This window comes from Saccostrea echinata, unplaced genomic scaffold (assembly GCF_033153115.1).
Source record: "Saccostrea echinata isolate AGI-Se365-2 ecotype Australia unplaced genomic scaffold, CSIRO_AGI_Sech_v1 ptg000030l, whole genome shotgun sequence".
NCBI lineage: Eukaryota > Metazoa > Mollusca > Bivalvia > Ostreida > Ostreidae > Saccostrea > Saccostrea echinata.
In genome coordinates, this window is record NW_026889779.1 from 11,001,122 (window position 1) to 11,017,396 (window position 16,275).

At 31.8% G+C, this 16,275-nt stretch overlaps 2 protein-coding genes across 2 annotated transcripts; both read right to left on the reverse strand.

The window, feature by feature from the left end:
- Nucleotides 1-1,770: 1,770 nt before the first annotated feature.
- On the reverse strand, nt 1,771-3,891 carry LOC133196046 (uncharacterized). The gene is made up of 3 exons (XM_061331996.1): nt 3,839-3,891; nt 3,091-3,213; nt 1,771-2,519 (listed from the first exon to the last, which is right to left on the reverse strand). The coding sequence occupies exons 1-3, from the start codon at nt 3,885-3,887 to the stop codon at nt 1,771-1,773; spliced, it is 921 nt and encodes a 306-aa protein (XP_061187980.1). The 5' UTR covers nt 3,888-3,891.
- Nucleotides 3,892-7,277: 3,386 nt separating this feature from the next.
- On the reverse strand, nt 7,278-9,492 carry LOC133196047 (uncharacterized). The gene is made up of 4 exons (XM_061331997.1): nt 9,194-9,492; nt 8,879-8,925; nt 8,527-8,667; nt 7,278-8,122 (listed from the first exon to the last, which is right to left on the reverse strand). Exons 1-4 carry the CDS (start codon nt 9,334-9,336, stop codon nt 7,278-7,280), a joined length of 1,176 nt encoding a protein of 391 aa, XP_061187981.1. The 5' UTR covers nt 9,337-9,492.
- Between the last annotated feature and the right edge of the window lie 6,783 nt (nt 9,493-16,275).

The window sequence follows — 16,275 nt, forward strand, 5'->3', positions numbered from 1 at the left end:
TTCATTATATATTTTATTCCATAAACTCTCAACTGTTATGTCAAATTGTGGAATGTGTAACGAATTCGTAATAAAATATGCATTCACCAGAAATAAATTAACTCAAGTGAAGTCCGTCACACAAATGAATCCCCTTCCAGCTTACGAATTCTGCGAAATGCGCTATTAAACACATGTCCATCAGTTGGCTGCATGTAAATGTTTTCTCTATCATTTTATATATTTCAGGTAAAAATAAAACACAGATCTTATATCGTTCGTGTATGAGTACATTACATGTAGAGAGAAATGTATTTACAATTGACTTCTATGGATCAGTTTAAGATGGTGTCAATTGGCCACTTACATGTCCAACCTTAAGCTGCCCTTAATTCCAATTAAAATATCACAACCCATGCTTGTAAATCGCTAAAGGGCTCATTATTTCCCATCCATTACTAAGGTAATTACGCTGGTGTCACTTTAACTGAGTTACCGTTAAGAAAGGATAAATACTTCATTCTGCTGCCTAATGGTTACCAAGAACACACGTTGGGCCGACAGAAGAGAACTGGGAGATTTCCGCCTTTTCATCCCGACAAAGCATGTGTTAAATTCTACTTTTCCTCATCACTTAGTATAATTATATGAACTGGGGGCGACATTTGCAAGAATTCTCACTTTTTAAAGCAATATAACCCCATGTACTTTACCTTTCTTTGAGTAATTAAATATATTGTGCCCAAAAATTATACCTTTTGCTTGCTGTAAAATGATGCATCTTATAAAAATAATCAAAGTAAGTTTGATATTAATACTTCTAAAATTACCAACTCGATAAATATTTATTTAAAAGAACTGAAGAGTATATTCTGATAATTACCTTTATTTACAATTCCAGTTGATTGTTAAACAAGATACATGTAATAGCCATTTAACATGCATGCACTGTATAATGTGTTTTTCTCCGTCGGAATCTATTGAAAAATCTGTCCAACAGTTAACTCTCCCATTAATTTCCATAAACATCAAGCATGAAGTATTTATTTCTACTTAATTGGTAATGAGTTTGTTAGGTTTTATTCAATGGTCACTCAAAATGAATCATTTTGACATTAATAATGAATCATATCTTAATTAAGATAAAAAAGAATTCCATGTCAGGCAAATTAATTACGCGTGAAATTTTAAGATTTACAGCTTTTTGGAGAAAGTTTTCGATGATTTTTTTTTCTCAATAAAAGGAAATATCACAATTGTCGCTTACTAGAATCCGTTGTCAACCATAGGTTTTGATACAAGAAATAAAAGATCATGTTTGGAACTGCATATTGAAGTCGTGCGTAGGTTTTCGTTTGTTTGTAAAATATGGTTTTGCTTTCAATTCACATCTTTTTTAACGAAGATGAATCATTCTAAAACATAAAATACCTTTCAACGTATAACAGTGTATATATGGATAGTTCTCTTACCATATGTTCGAACCTCTACAGTATATGCTGGATACTATATTCTGAATATAGTGACTTGTAATTTTTTAACTAGTTGCTAATAAAATTAACACAGAAACTTAACAAGAAAACATAACGCCAGGTTACTAGCACTTTTTGTTTAAATCAATTGTTATGTAAATTGAAGATAATATTTAAAAAATGTTTTATATACAGACATATTCAAGAGAATTCTCAATATTTTTGATTAAAAATCTTCCATATTTTTCACATAAAAAAGATATTTCATAACACAAATTCTTTATTCTTTTATAGGAAAATTTTACAGAAGAACTCCATTTCACTCGTGAACGACATCAATATAAGCGGGATCACGTGACTGCTGAATGACGTCTAGGTAAGTATTATGTTGTGTTATAGGCTCACAATAATAAGTATCATCTGTATTTGTTACGTTAACTTCTGGAAGACATGCAGTTGGCGATGTAGGACCGCTTAACGTTTCTTTATTTTCGCAGTCCGGGTCCTTCCTTATTTCATCTCGATTGTTCAAGTCTTTGTGTCTGTCTTCCGCTTCTAAGATTTTTGTTATATCATTTATTTCCGCTGAATTTGAATCATATGAAAGATTTTGAATAGGCTCTTCTACAATTTGTACATACTCGGGTTTAGAAGCTGGAGAAGCTAGGCTTTGTAATCTACTCTGATCAGAAACAACATTATATTTATTATTCGTTGCAGAAACTTGTGATTCTTCGATAATTTGGTAAACGTCCTCTACCTCCGAAGGATCAAGTTTGTTCCTTCTCTGTTTCTTAGTAACCAGAAGTCTTTGTCGCTGAATCTTGCTATGAATTTGATTGGCTGCAATCAGAAAGAGAAAGAAACACAAAACACTCCCGATGATAATGATGACCGACGTCATAGAAACGTCACCAGAAGAAGTAACTGGTTTTGCTGTTGTAATTAAGCCGATCACAGATAATTCTCTGGATGTGAAGGTTGTAATAGCCCTGCTTCTGCTGAATGTAATATCTTCAGTTGAAAATATAATCTGTTTTGCTGTTGTTGTTGTTGATTGTTCAGACTCTGTGTAATTATGTAAAAGATTACTATTTAAGGCGTAATGGCCCACTGCTTTAAATTTTACAATTTTTTTTTTTTAACAATTTTTTCCCAACATTGATTTTCATCAAGAATTATAGCAGTAGATTCAAATGGAAAATAGTATGAGGTATGAAGCGGTGCTTATTTATTCTGAAATGATTTTATGACCATGATGTGAAGAATTTATTACACTGAGAATAGGAAGAGCTTATAATCACAACAAATTAATAATATGAGGTGCATATATGAAAATAATACTTAGTGTCATACCTATTAGATAACATTATAAAGAGCTGCTTCCTAAGTCAGAATACCACAAGGTTATCTGTGCTTGTAAGATTTTTTTTATCATTGAGTTCTTAAATATATTTTTATATGCAAACAATCGTAATTAACATATATGAAGAGATTAAGCTAAAACTAACATATTTTTAGAAACGCTTTCTCATGATTTCTAAAGACTAAATTAAATGCAGAATACATAATAGAAAATGAAAAATCATTATGATAACATTGTTTATTATCGATAGTCGAAGCTTTATTCTTTATGTACCTAAGCATCCGATTTTATGGTTACAGAGATTTTCCAAACAGTGACAGGTACTTCGACACGACAGACCGTAGGCTGGGAATCTACAAGGCGTACAATTGCTTCCGAAATATCCACTGGTACATTCTGCATACGAAATAAACAGGTAGAAGTTAATTGAACTGGAAAATCATTTAATCTATAACAATTTTAAATTTATAATCATTCACTGCCTACTGTACAGACCATTTTAATTAACAGAATGTTTTGTTAAAAGAATGTACATGTACCGTATAGCGGAAAAAGTGTGAACAGACATGTATATATGAAACATATCTTGACGATAAAGGGATATCTACGGGCAAATTTCAATGATCATATCATAGAAGCAGTTGTTAACTATTCTATTTTTATGGTTTTGGGTGATGGCAATTATTTCTCTATTGTCTGTTTTGTACTGAAATCACTTCTGTAATACAGTCCATTTATTTATAAAAGTCACTCATTTTCCTGCTTTGAAACGACTTGCAGAAATTCCCAATGTAATTATATCGTAATTCTGCCTCCCTTTCTCTCTTAAATAACATCATCATGCGATAAGTAAAAAAAAAAAATCTCGCTTAAAATCAATAGCTTACATTCAGTTTCCATGTTTTAAACTACAATGCAATTGATTGAATTATAAATACAGCTTAATGTACGATTTAAAATTTCTATTGAACATGCCCATTTAAAAACAAACTCAATTTTACGTAGATGGAATGGAGTCTACCTTTACAAGATCCATTCACCAGGTGGTAGTGGGTGCAGCATTTTGGCATTCCATTGCTGTAGCAAGGAGTATAACTAGTATTAATGATATAGGCTTGCTCACTTCAGTTAATAGTGCATGTATACTCATATTTTTATCTTTTATTACATGTAGGGTGCAATTTTATTTTTAAATAGAAGACCTTATAAACCCATGACATCCAAAGGCAAAAGCTGACAATGAAATCACAACTTACTCTTGGGTTCCACATATTCCGCTCTCCCCTTTGAATTCGTTGGGTTCTGTATTAAATGCCATTTTGGCAAGCCGGAAAAACATCTAAATGAATACAATATGTATCACATAATTGAAAGTTTCATGAAACACTTAAGCATATATATCATATCATTTCCCCAAATATGTATTCCCAAAATAGGATGGGCGTGATTATAGCTTTCTTATATCTCATGCAGTGATTATAATGAAAATTTAAAAAAAAAAAGCCCCAAAATTGCTTTATCTTCCTGTTGTGTGCAAAGTTCATTACATGTTAAATAACGACCTGTCCAGTATTGTAAGTGTTACATAATTGATTGGAATTATTTACACAGTAGAAACAGTGAGGCACATGAATTATTAATCAATATTACTACATTTTTTTATTACTATAACACACGTGGCAAAATGAAAATTTATGAAACATATTTTGATCTGAGTCGTGGCGAAAATTAACGCCAGTTCCATTTTTTTGTCTTTCAAATTACCCTGCCAGTAATATTACATCCTTCTGCCGGTAAAAGACATCCCCCCCACCTTTTCCGTGCTTCTGTTTGTTTGAATTTCATTTCCAATGCATCAAATTCATTTGAAATAATATATTTACACGAAAATGACTTAATGTTGATTTACTGGGTCGAGTGAAATGCATGAAACCTGCAGAACACCATAATCAATAGATAAAAGTAACACTCTCTAAAACTATTTATGCACAAATCATTTAAAAATTTAGAAATAAAAAAAAACGCTCCTAAAAAGAGAAAATCATGACAAGGCCAATGATCGTATACATGTATCTACACAATTTTTCTGACCGTTGAAGCCAGCTGAAGACATATAGAATTATTCCTGGAAACATTGTAACAGCGAGAATATTAAGCTGTTCATCTTAAAACCGTTAGATCAATCGTTTGACCTTGTCAACAACAACAAAAAATGCTTATAGTAGAAAGTTCAAGATAAATTAAGATCCTGATAGTCTACCACGTAAACCATGTCCTTAAAAATTTATGATCTGTCTATAATCCCCCCCCCTCCATTATATATATATATATATATATATATATATATATATATATATATATATATATATATATATATATATATATATATATATATATATATAATTTTAAAATATATATATATATTTAAGGAATCACTGTCTAGTTAGTAGAGTATGCCAGGGCATCAACGATAGTTGGAAACGTGGGATAATTTGCATAACGGGCGAAGCCCGTTATGCATAAATTATCCCACGTTTCCAACTATCGTTGATGTCCCTGGCATACCCTACTAACTAGACAGTGATTCCTTATATTTCCATTTCATTGTGAAATAAATTGTAAATTTAGATTTTAAAAATGTAGACTAATAGATTTAAATTACACGAGGCCTCGCATGTCAATTTCAATAGTCCCCGCCCACTGACGTCAAACACAAAGACAGCCGCACGAGATTTACATGCATATTAGGCCTCCTTAGAGTCTGACACAGACAGCCGCACGAGAATTACATGCATGTATTAGGCCTTCTTACATCCTGACCTTTCGCTTGGCGAAATTTGCATTCCGTTATCTAGAATGATCAAGAAATCAACTCTCCTAACTTTCAATGAGTTATCACAAAGAAAACAAATAGAAATGGAAATATATATATATATATATATATATATATATTTATATATATATATATATATATATATATATATATATATATATATATATATAAGAGTGTTAAGAATTGTTTTTAAGTAATTGCATTTTAAATAATTATAAATTATAATTCAATATTAATAAAAGTTATTTCAATTAATAGGCCACTCATAAATCTCAATATCAAATGTTCTATTCATAATCTCATATTTCATGTAAAAAGTTTGATTTTTTAATACTTTAAAACGTGTGTTTGTTTGTGTAAGCACATTTCAGCTGATATTTAAGCTAGGGCAATACAAAGAATTGTTGCTGATATACCACATGTTGAGTTCGACTTTCAAAAGTGCAACCATTGAATCAAAACATTCAGAAAAACACTTGGTTACCTGTAGTTTGTCTATTGGTTGTTTTATCTGTGGTAAATTTCAGGCTTAATACACATGTATTCAAGAATTATTTCTATCTTTATTACGCTCTCTTTTCCAATTTTTAAGGGGTAGCGACCCTCTGATAAGAGAGATAACTTTCCAAGCAAATAAAGCCTGATATTACTCATACCTTTCTTCACCACAGTTTAATAATTTTGACCTTTGAGTAGTCATTCGATCAATCTTGAAACATGATGGAAACATTCGCTTTTATTTCCTTTTGCCTTTACTTTTCAAATTGTTTTATTATATTTGACAAAAAACATTTAAATCCAGTTTTAAAACCCTTAAAAATTGAATAAGTTCTATCTTTTAATGGACCATTTTAAAAATTCTTTAATTTATCAAGTACCGTGTGTAGAATTTTATTAGAATTACATTTTTTTCCTTTGAAAAAATATTTATATGAAAGATAACTCTTGTTAATGGACGTATTCTTTTCTTACAAGCACATATAACATTGTGATATTCTGACTTAGGAAGCAGCGCTTTATTATGTTTTCTAATATGAATTTAATAAGTATGACACTAAATATTATTTTCATATACACCTCATATTTTTAATTTTATACTGGGATAATAAATTATTACTCTTCCTACTCTGTGTTAATTAAAATTTCTTCATATCATGGTCTGACATAAAAATCATTTCTGAAAAAATAAGCTGCGCTTTATGCCTCATACTATATTTTAATTAAATCTAATGCTATAGCTCTTGTTGAAAAATTAATGTTGGAAAGTTTTTTAAAAAAAATTGTGAAATTTAGAGCAGATGGTCATTAGTCCTTAATTTCTTTTATTTCCCTTTTCCTCGTTTTTGGTTAATGGAAGTTTTTTTTCTCTTTTGATTAATGAAGGATGTATCCAGTTGACCACACACAAGTAGCAATTCATCAATAGGCTTTTTAAGCAATTAACTTTAAAGTGTATAAATATCTATCAGTCAAGTGACCCTTTGTAATAACAAAAGTCCAGTTAGGTAAATAACTTTTTAATTTGTCGATTTGTTATAATCACAAAGATATATTAATTTATCTAAGAACGTTTGTTTTTCTTATCTTTATTTTCAAACTTTATTATTTTCATTAAAGGGAAAAACATTTACTGATGAACAACTTGAAGATAAGTGCCTTCGGGGCCGCTCAGCCCGTTGAGACGAACAGAATTACAGTCAACGTCATCGGTTGCTTTGCTTTCATTACTAATGTTACTTTCACTATGTGTCAACCCTTTGGGCGGTGAACCGATCACATCTGCATACACGTTCATTTTACTAACTGGTTTCAGGTAGGAATTATCTGGGCTTTCATTTGGGTTTACAGATATCACATCTAGATAGGCTGAACGACGTTCTTCTCCAATCCCTTGACCTTCTTCAACAACAGAATCTTTTGATTCACTTTCATTTAATCGATCTTTGCGTCCAGGAAGCATAGGTTTGGTAATGTCATCTTTGATAACTTCAAACATTTCGTCATTTCTTTTCTGAAGTTTTATTGATGGCTGAGACTCCATTTTGTCATAGTTTGAAAAATCACCCAACATTCCACATTCGTTTATCTCTATATATGCCTCTTCCTCTGGCTGGTTTGAAACCTCTGGATTAGTTTTATTGTTAATTGAGATGCTTTTCCTCTGTTTTCTTAATTTTCCATGAACCTGGTTAATGATTATTATGATTAGAAATAAAGACAGAACAGATCCTGTAATTATGATGACAAACATGGTTTGTGAATTGCCGGAAGTTGGTTCTGTTGTAGTCTTTACAATGACTCCATATGAAACGGATGATCTGGTTTCTAAATTTATTTTTGAATTGTCCAGAGTAAGCTTTGTTTCCGCCTTTAAGTTTTGTGTTGATTCCTTAATCTTTGCTGGTTTTATACTTGTGTAGGGAACGGATTCTGTTACAGAATTGCGGAGAATGGCTGTAGACGAAGGAGGTGCTGTCAAAAATATTATCATTATTTTCATTGTTATTGATTTATTTTTTTTTTTGAAGAAGTTCATGTTTTATGCCAAACAAATATATTAAATTCAATTAGAATTTCAACGTGTTTTCTCATTTTACTTTTCCAAAACTAAAATATTTCTGTGGAATTATTTAAAGTCATGATGGCAAATTTTGTTGATTGCTTAAGACTGAAGATTCACAGCTACAGACCAATAATCATTGTGGGTTGTCCACGAAAATTCAACCACCACAAAGTATAATGTTCAACCGTATATATTTTTAAAAAACATGGTATTATATACATTTTTTCCCCTGATTTTCCTATTATACAGTATCAATCTAAACAATAAAGATGTTGATTTAAATACGTTTGATGTTTTTCTTTAAAATGTTTACCAGTGGTTATCCTGACACAGCCCTTGAATGGGTTACATTCTTCCCCCTGACTACAAACACACTGATGACCACAGTTCTCCCCGTAAGACGGATGTGGGCAAGTTGTCGAGCAGTTGTCTCCATAGGAACCAGCGGGACAGGCTATAATCAACCAGAAAACAATTGTATATTTTATTCTGTGTTGTAATAATGCTTTAAAAGAACAAAGTCATTAATCTGCATTCAAATAAATTCTAGATCCCAGGCAGACAAAGAATTTGTTTAAATTTACTTAATGAAATGTACTTTTACATGTATTTGAGTATATCATGAATAATTCGCGAAGGAAATACAAAATTGAGAGCTATCTTACCAATACATTCACCATTGCTCAGATAGAAGTTCGTACAGCACTCGCCTCTAAAACAGATATATTTCAACAATAAATCGTATGCATTTAACGATTGTGCAAACTGTAATTTTCTACGTTTAAACAAACGACAATGCCTTTAAGCCAAATAAAATAAGCTCTTTGACAAATGAGATTTTCTATCGCACGTTAAACAATCAACACCCATCTTTTCACGTAACTTAAGAAAATTGGAAATATTCAATCACAAATTCAATTTAGTAAGCGTTTTATTAATAAATTACAAATTCTCCCCTGTTTATTAGTGTTAGTACATACCCTGGTTCTACGTACCGATCGTTTACACAGTTCCCCTTACTAACTGTTTCTGCATTCAACGTGATAACTAATAATGCTAAACCCACATCTCTACCTCGCCATGAATTAAACAGTCTCTTAGGAAAACACAAAATATTCTCCATTTTCGAAATTCCTTAGTGCTATTCAAATGTTTAATCAAAATACTTATGTTTGACTTGAATCAATTATATATATGATTTTCTATCTGGCGCAGTATAGAGCTGTATCCTGATGAAGTGGTTAACACGGAAACGCTTGCTTTAATTTTACATCAATATTGAACAAAAGTATATCTTTCCGGAATGTTCTAAAAGCATGGATATAAATCACTCTTTTTGTGTAAAGTCCATCACAAAATTTGAAATATTTTAAAGCTGCATGCGCCTCTGGAAAAACTCTACTGTTTTACGTAATGATCAGTGTTTACAATTTTTAAGGTTTGGTTCTATAACACAGAAACACTTCCCCGGTTTATCCAACCAAACAGGCATTATTACGTTAGATTTGTCAAGAAATTTTCACATCAAATGCATTCCGATTCCCTATTTTCCCCGTTGGTACATTTTTCTTTTTTTCACCATTGAATAAAATTGTTCGTTTACAATCTACCAGAAATGAGCTTTATTACATGTATTTCTTTTACATGGTATTGTAGTACAATGTAACTAGTACTCAATGTTACGTCCCGTGCTTGACTTTCATAAACGTTGTCTAATAGTATTACTTAAATGTTTTTCTTTCATAGTAAAATTTTTTGCATGTCAGTAAGTGTAAAAATGAGTGTTTACTTGGGAGTGATTTTAGTAAAGATTTACGGCAAACTATTTTGTTATGATTTCCGGATATATTAACGTTTCCAATATGATTTTCACAATATTTCTTGGAAAAGCGTATGATTATTTCACACAAAATTAGTTGCTGAGAACGTGGACCAAACGTTTTCCGTCCTATTTTTATCATTCCTACTTGTACATGGATTTATTATTTCCTTCCTTAAGTTAGAGTGGAGTCTTAGGATTCATTAAACATGAATTTAATTTTTATGCAATGAAATTTTATCTTACACTCACGTCAATGAAGATGGGTAATGGAAACAAAATTAGGAATCCTTAACACTACGGAGCAGTGTTGCAGAAAAAAAACTGGATATAAAGGCACAATAGAGTATTTTATAGAAAACGCTAGGCCTAAACGTGCTCTTAAATTTAAATATTATTTCAGCCATGTCTTCAGCAAGAAAAATCTTTTTTTTTTTTAAAGTGTAAATTTGAATAATCTTTGAGTCCTCCTTTTTTGCTTTTGACATGCATACTTTACAGAACTTGCCCATTCTCCTTTAAAGATTATATTTACATGTAGGTAGACTCATATTATTTATAAATAATTGTTTAATCTATGGATATGATTAAAAAATAGCTCTGAGTGTTCCCAACCAAATATACTGTTCAAATTACTTTAAAACAAAATTTTTACTTCTTTAAAAAAAAAAAAAATATTAATACCGTTTTCCATTGTTTACACATTCGCCTTTGCTCATAGTCCTCAACTGCAAACTCGTAATGAAGAAAAACAACAAAAGTCCGTCTCCGTTCCTTATTACTCGTATTTTGAATACAGAAGAATTTGAATATATTTTCATTTTATGTTGTGACACAGGACTGCTTGGATAATGAAAAAAGGTCATTCCATGTCCAAATTAAAATTTCATCCACAAATATAGTATGAAGTTTAGTTTTAAAGATAACCGCATTCGCACAGTTTCCTTTTCATGGCTTTATCAAATAAATGCCTATGACGGAAATGACATTAAATTTAATTTCACATTAAATCTATGGGAAGAGGTAGACGAGGAGAAGCTTCCAAGTATACAAAAATTAATACAGGGATTTGTAGAGTAATGATGATTCAGGAACGTTAATCGCAAACACGAGGAAGATTAAGCAGATATAAATATATTCTGAAAATACTTTGACTTAAGTCTGTTCGCAGTTTATGGTCTCGAGGCCTGGACTCGGTACTTACGGCCTGTGAGAAGTTAGGGATCTTTTTCGTGCCATCACCTACTGCGACACGGGACATCGGTTGATACGGGTCTCATTCGAAGGACCGGTGTCGCATAATATTTGGTCCGCCTCGTTTAAAGGTCCGGGGGGACCTAATACGATAACATATAAGGTCCGGCCTGCCTCTATAATAAAAGGTCCGCCTTTGGTTTAATATGCAGACTTTTCTCCTTTATTGATTCGAAATTAATTTGCTTAATTAATCTTTTTTAATTATTTAAGGTATAGTTGTCATAAAAGTGTCCCTCCCAGCAAAATGGAGTTCCAGGGACGTACATGTATGTACATTGACTGTATATATACTAACAGAATCAAGTCTTGCGATATCTCGCTAGTTGCTGGATTTCGTAAGTCAATTTTAATTAATTATATTTCTAATACTATGATATATTTCAGTACAAAACCTCAAATTATCTATAAAAAAAAATAATTCAAAATTTGATGTTAGCACTGATTAACTGTTAGCTCCTCATCGTAGTACATACCTCCCAGGTACTGCACAAAACAAAAATTATAAAGATGCAAAGATCTGTTGATCGAGTTACCTTTTGGGAAAATCATGTACGACTTGTGTCTTTTATAGTTTAAGTAATATCAATATTACCATTGCAAAATAAAAAAAAATACATATATATAATACGTATACCTTCACTGGCACATTGTTCAGTATATAGTGTTCGTAAGTCCAACAATGATCATTTCATTAAAGTCTCTTTCCTAACAACGTTCGACTTCCACTTCAAAAAAAGAATTTTCATATCTTTCGAAAGATATTTCATTATATTATTAATAATAATTATGCATAATTCTTACGATTCATATTGTATAAAATAATTGGAGGGTCACTGTGACAGGGACTTGTGTTAAGGGGTACTAGCCTATCCCGTTGTTGTTAAAACAACATGTCTGTGCATTGGGGGTAGGCCTATTGTCTCACTTGACGAAACTTGAAGCCGCATATCCCCCATGTTTTTATAACCATCGTTTTTATCCAGTTAAAGACTAACGATTATTTCATTCTACTTGACATTACCCCGGGATTAACACTGGTTAAGGAAGATGTGCATTAATTGGCAAGATCAAACCAAAGTCAATCGAGTTGAACATTTTAAGCAAAAAAATACCCCCCCCCCCAAAAAAAAAGAAAAGAAAAGAAAAGATTATAAATGGTCTTATTGTATTTTTGGTGGGTGGGGTATAGCAAAATTATGCTGATACATGTCAAATAGTTTAAAAAGTACTGATATTGTAGACTTTCCTCCCGCATTAATATTTTTCCCGGAAAAACGAGCTTGGGTTTAAAGACCCCCCCCCCCTTTGGAAAATGAGCCTAGCATAGGATTTTATTTCCGGAATTTTTTAAAATATTGTTCATTTCATTCCCTACGTTTTGTACTTTTCATTTCTGACATTTTAAAATTTTCATCTCTGACATTTATCATCATAAAGTACTTTTCCGGCAATTAAAACAGAATTGAAATTTCCCTTATAAAAAAAGAATAAATCAAGAATAATTCATTGATTTCCAAATAATAAGTTCTGCTTATATTCAAAAGAAGCTTATGATGATTTTATCCTCGGACACATGTAAGTCTTGTGAATTTTTGTTCATCTTTTCAAATCAACATAATCAGATTGAATTTGAGATCAGAAAGGTTAAGATAGAATTTATGACATACAGAAACTATGTTTGAGGGAATGAAGTAATCAAAGTTGAGGGGATTCTGTTTTTCGGTGCTTTCAAACACATATAATTTAGTGGGCATTAACATTTGGTGATCAAAAATTGCATGTTTTATTATTGAAATTATTGCATTTTATTACTAGACTTTGTATTTTTACTAGACTTAGTGTTGATTATATTGTAAAATGAAAACAAAAAATGTTGGAAATGCAATGCAAAATTTCGGAAAATTTTTTAATGACATACAGCGAGCTTTGAAGAAACAACCCCGGCTTTATTATCCACCGTAGGAAATACTCAGTACGCTTCAGTACAGAATTTTCTACTTTTCCACCTTCTTACTAGGGAGAATCTTATCCACCAATACTATTTACAGAGGGGTTTTACAGAGCAACTTGACATGTATTTCCCCCTAAAATAAAAAGGAAAGTGTCTGTTGAGATCGTGGCTGATATAAAAATTCATAAAACACCACCAAGTCGTGTTCTTTTGTTAATATTTTTATATTTATTTTGATTTTGGTTTAAATTAGATTTTCTACGACTTTTAGCGGCTATTTCTTTTTTATTTTATTTATGTGTGTGTGATGGGGGGGGGGGGGGTGGGGGGTGTTATAGTTCTCTTGTTGCACGTCATCAACATTACTAATTAAATAATAATATATATCCTTGGACCTTGGTCCCTTCAGACAGATATAGATATACAATACAGTAGACACGTCATTTCCTGCAAATGTACATAGAGTGGATAATTAATAGCGATTCTCTGTAACCACTTAAACTTCTTTGCCACACATAGTCACCGATTTTGATGAAACTTTGCCCATTATTACAACTTGACACCAGAAACATATATCAAATAAAATTTCGTTGCTATGTGTCTTGGTTGCCATGGTAACAGCCAGAAAAGTTGAAAAAATTGAGATTTTCAGCTACTTCAAATCTTTATTAAGCCTTAATAAAGACTAAGAAAAACAAACAAACCATTCTCCCAAAAACATGACACCTTGTTGCCACTTATGCTATAAAGAAACTATTTAGAATATATCTCTAAGTAAGTGGTAACCATGGGTACATTTGGAATACATTTTAGATGCTGAAAAATGCTGAAAAACGCTCAATATTCACAAATGATAGATGTTACATGGTCAAACTCAATCAACAACCTAAGAAAAACAATGAAAAATATTTGACCTTATGTTATAAGGTATTGGCAATATTATTCTAAAAATAACTTTCATGGTTGCCATGGTAACACAGTGTCACCATGCAAAATCTGTTGCTATGATTGGGTTAATGCTACTATCTTGAGGATAAACAATAAGATTCATGACTGGCACATATACATCCTTAGGACCTTGCAACACCGACAACATAAGAAAAATTGAGATTAATTGTTACTTTTCAGGGTAACCATGGAAACAACGTACTAGTTGTTTAAAGTGATATTTTTTTGCTGCTTTAGGAATTTACTAACCTTTTAATCGAGAAACTTTTTATTTGACTCACTTTGAATAGTACTTATCTGGCAGAACTAAAGTTGAATATCATATATTGATAAAGTTTGTTGAAAAATACAACACTGTTGCTATGGTTACCAAGAAGTGAAAATGTTCGATTTTGTTAATTTTATGTCAATATTAGACCCTTTGTGCCAGTTTTTTGCATCCAGTTAGAGATTGGGTGGTAGTCAAAATTGAAAGTCAGGTTAGTTGTTCACATATATCAATCATTAAAGTTTTGGGAATCTACATACAAAGGGTACGTATCCAAGGAAACAGAGTATTTTTGAGATTTTTATGCATGTTTTTTCGCCTTATTTCCATAGCAACGCAATATTTAAAGAATTGAAATTGAATTTTTTGAAATGTGAAAATTAGGGTCACACCAACGCCTTTAAAAATTGATCATCAATTATATAAAAATATGCTTTTAAAAAAGATAGGATAAGATTAAAACACTAAGAGAGTAAATTCAAAATCCCTTCGAGGTATTAAAACCATGGCAACCATTGCCAACCTATAAGAAATATCATATTTCGTCCTTGGTATATGTTACAAGGATCTCTTGTCTATTATTTGCTTGCCTTTCAACCTATAATTGTTTTTCATTCTTAAGTGTATGACTTTATAAGATTAAATGAACAAAATTATTACTTTTGAATACTTTGTTTCCATAGTAACGTATGTTATAGTTGATTTACCAAACATGTTTGTCATGCATTTAAGACATCAGGCCTTCAACTTTCAGAAACAGTCATTGCCACTTGTTTGCTTTGCTGCAAACATTAACTGTGGGACTCTGAACATGTTGAAAAATGCCATTTTTAAAACTTTAGGACATGTTGCTATGGTAACCATGACACATAGCAACCCATTTTTGCCTGATTTGAGTTTATGGTATCAAAGACTTTTATCATAGAGAGTTTGGAGAAATTCTGAGACTTTGCGTGCCACAGTTCCTATATAAAAGTTCAAGTCATTACAGAGAATGGCTCTTAATTGACATTAAAGTTTTGTCTTTTTGTCAGCATAAATGAAAAAAAAGTACACTACTACATGTAGTATATGCAATTCTTATGCACAATTAGGCCATTCCAAGAGTTTTCTAAGTTAATTTAGCGTCCATCCTAAAATTAAAAACCTAATTATCTTTTTACCCTGGAAAAACACTGAAACCAACAAAAAAAAAAAAAAAAGGAACTTACAGCATTTCCATAATTTTTGCTTTGTAACAGTGAGATACATGTATCTGGGGAAAAAAGGAAAACAGATGGCGGACCTTTTATTATACTGCGTTTTAAGGTCCGCCCTGTGTCTTTCTCTAGTTTGTATGCTTCGAAAATAAACCCTGTCCAAAATTTTCCCCTTTGTAATAGTAAGATATCTGAAATATAGAGGGCGGACCTTTTATTATACTGCGTTTTAAGGTCCGCCCTGCCTCTTTCTCTAATTTTTATGCTACGAAAATAAACCCTGTTCAAAATTTTCGCCTTGTAATAGTAAGATATCTAAATTACAGAGGGCGAACCTTTTATTATACTGCGTTTTAAGGTTCGCCCTGCCTCTTTCTCTAGTTTGAATGCTACGAAATTAAACCCTGTTCAAAATTTTCGCCTTGTAATAGAACGATATCTGAAAAACAGAGGGCGGACCTTTCATTATACGGCGTTTTAAGGTCCGCCCTGCCATTTTGACTATAGTTTTTATGTTACGGAAATAAACCCTGTCCAAATTGTTTGCTTTCTAACAGTAAGATATCTGAATTATAGAGGGCGGACCTTTAAATATACTGCGTTATAAGGTCCGCCCTGCC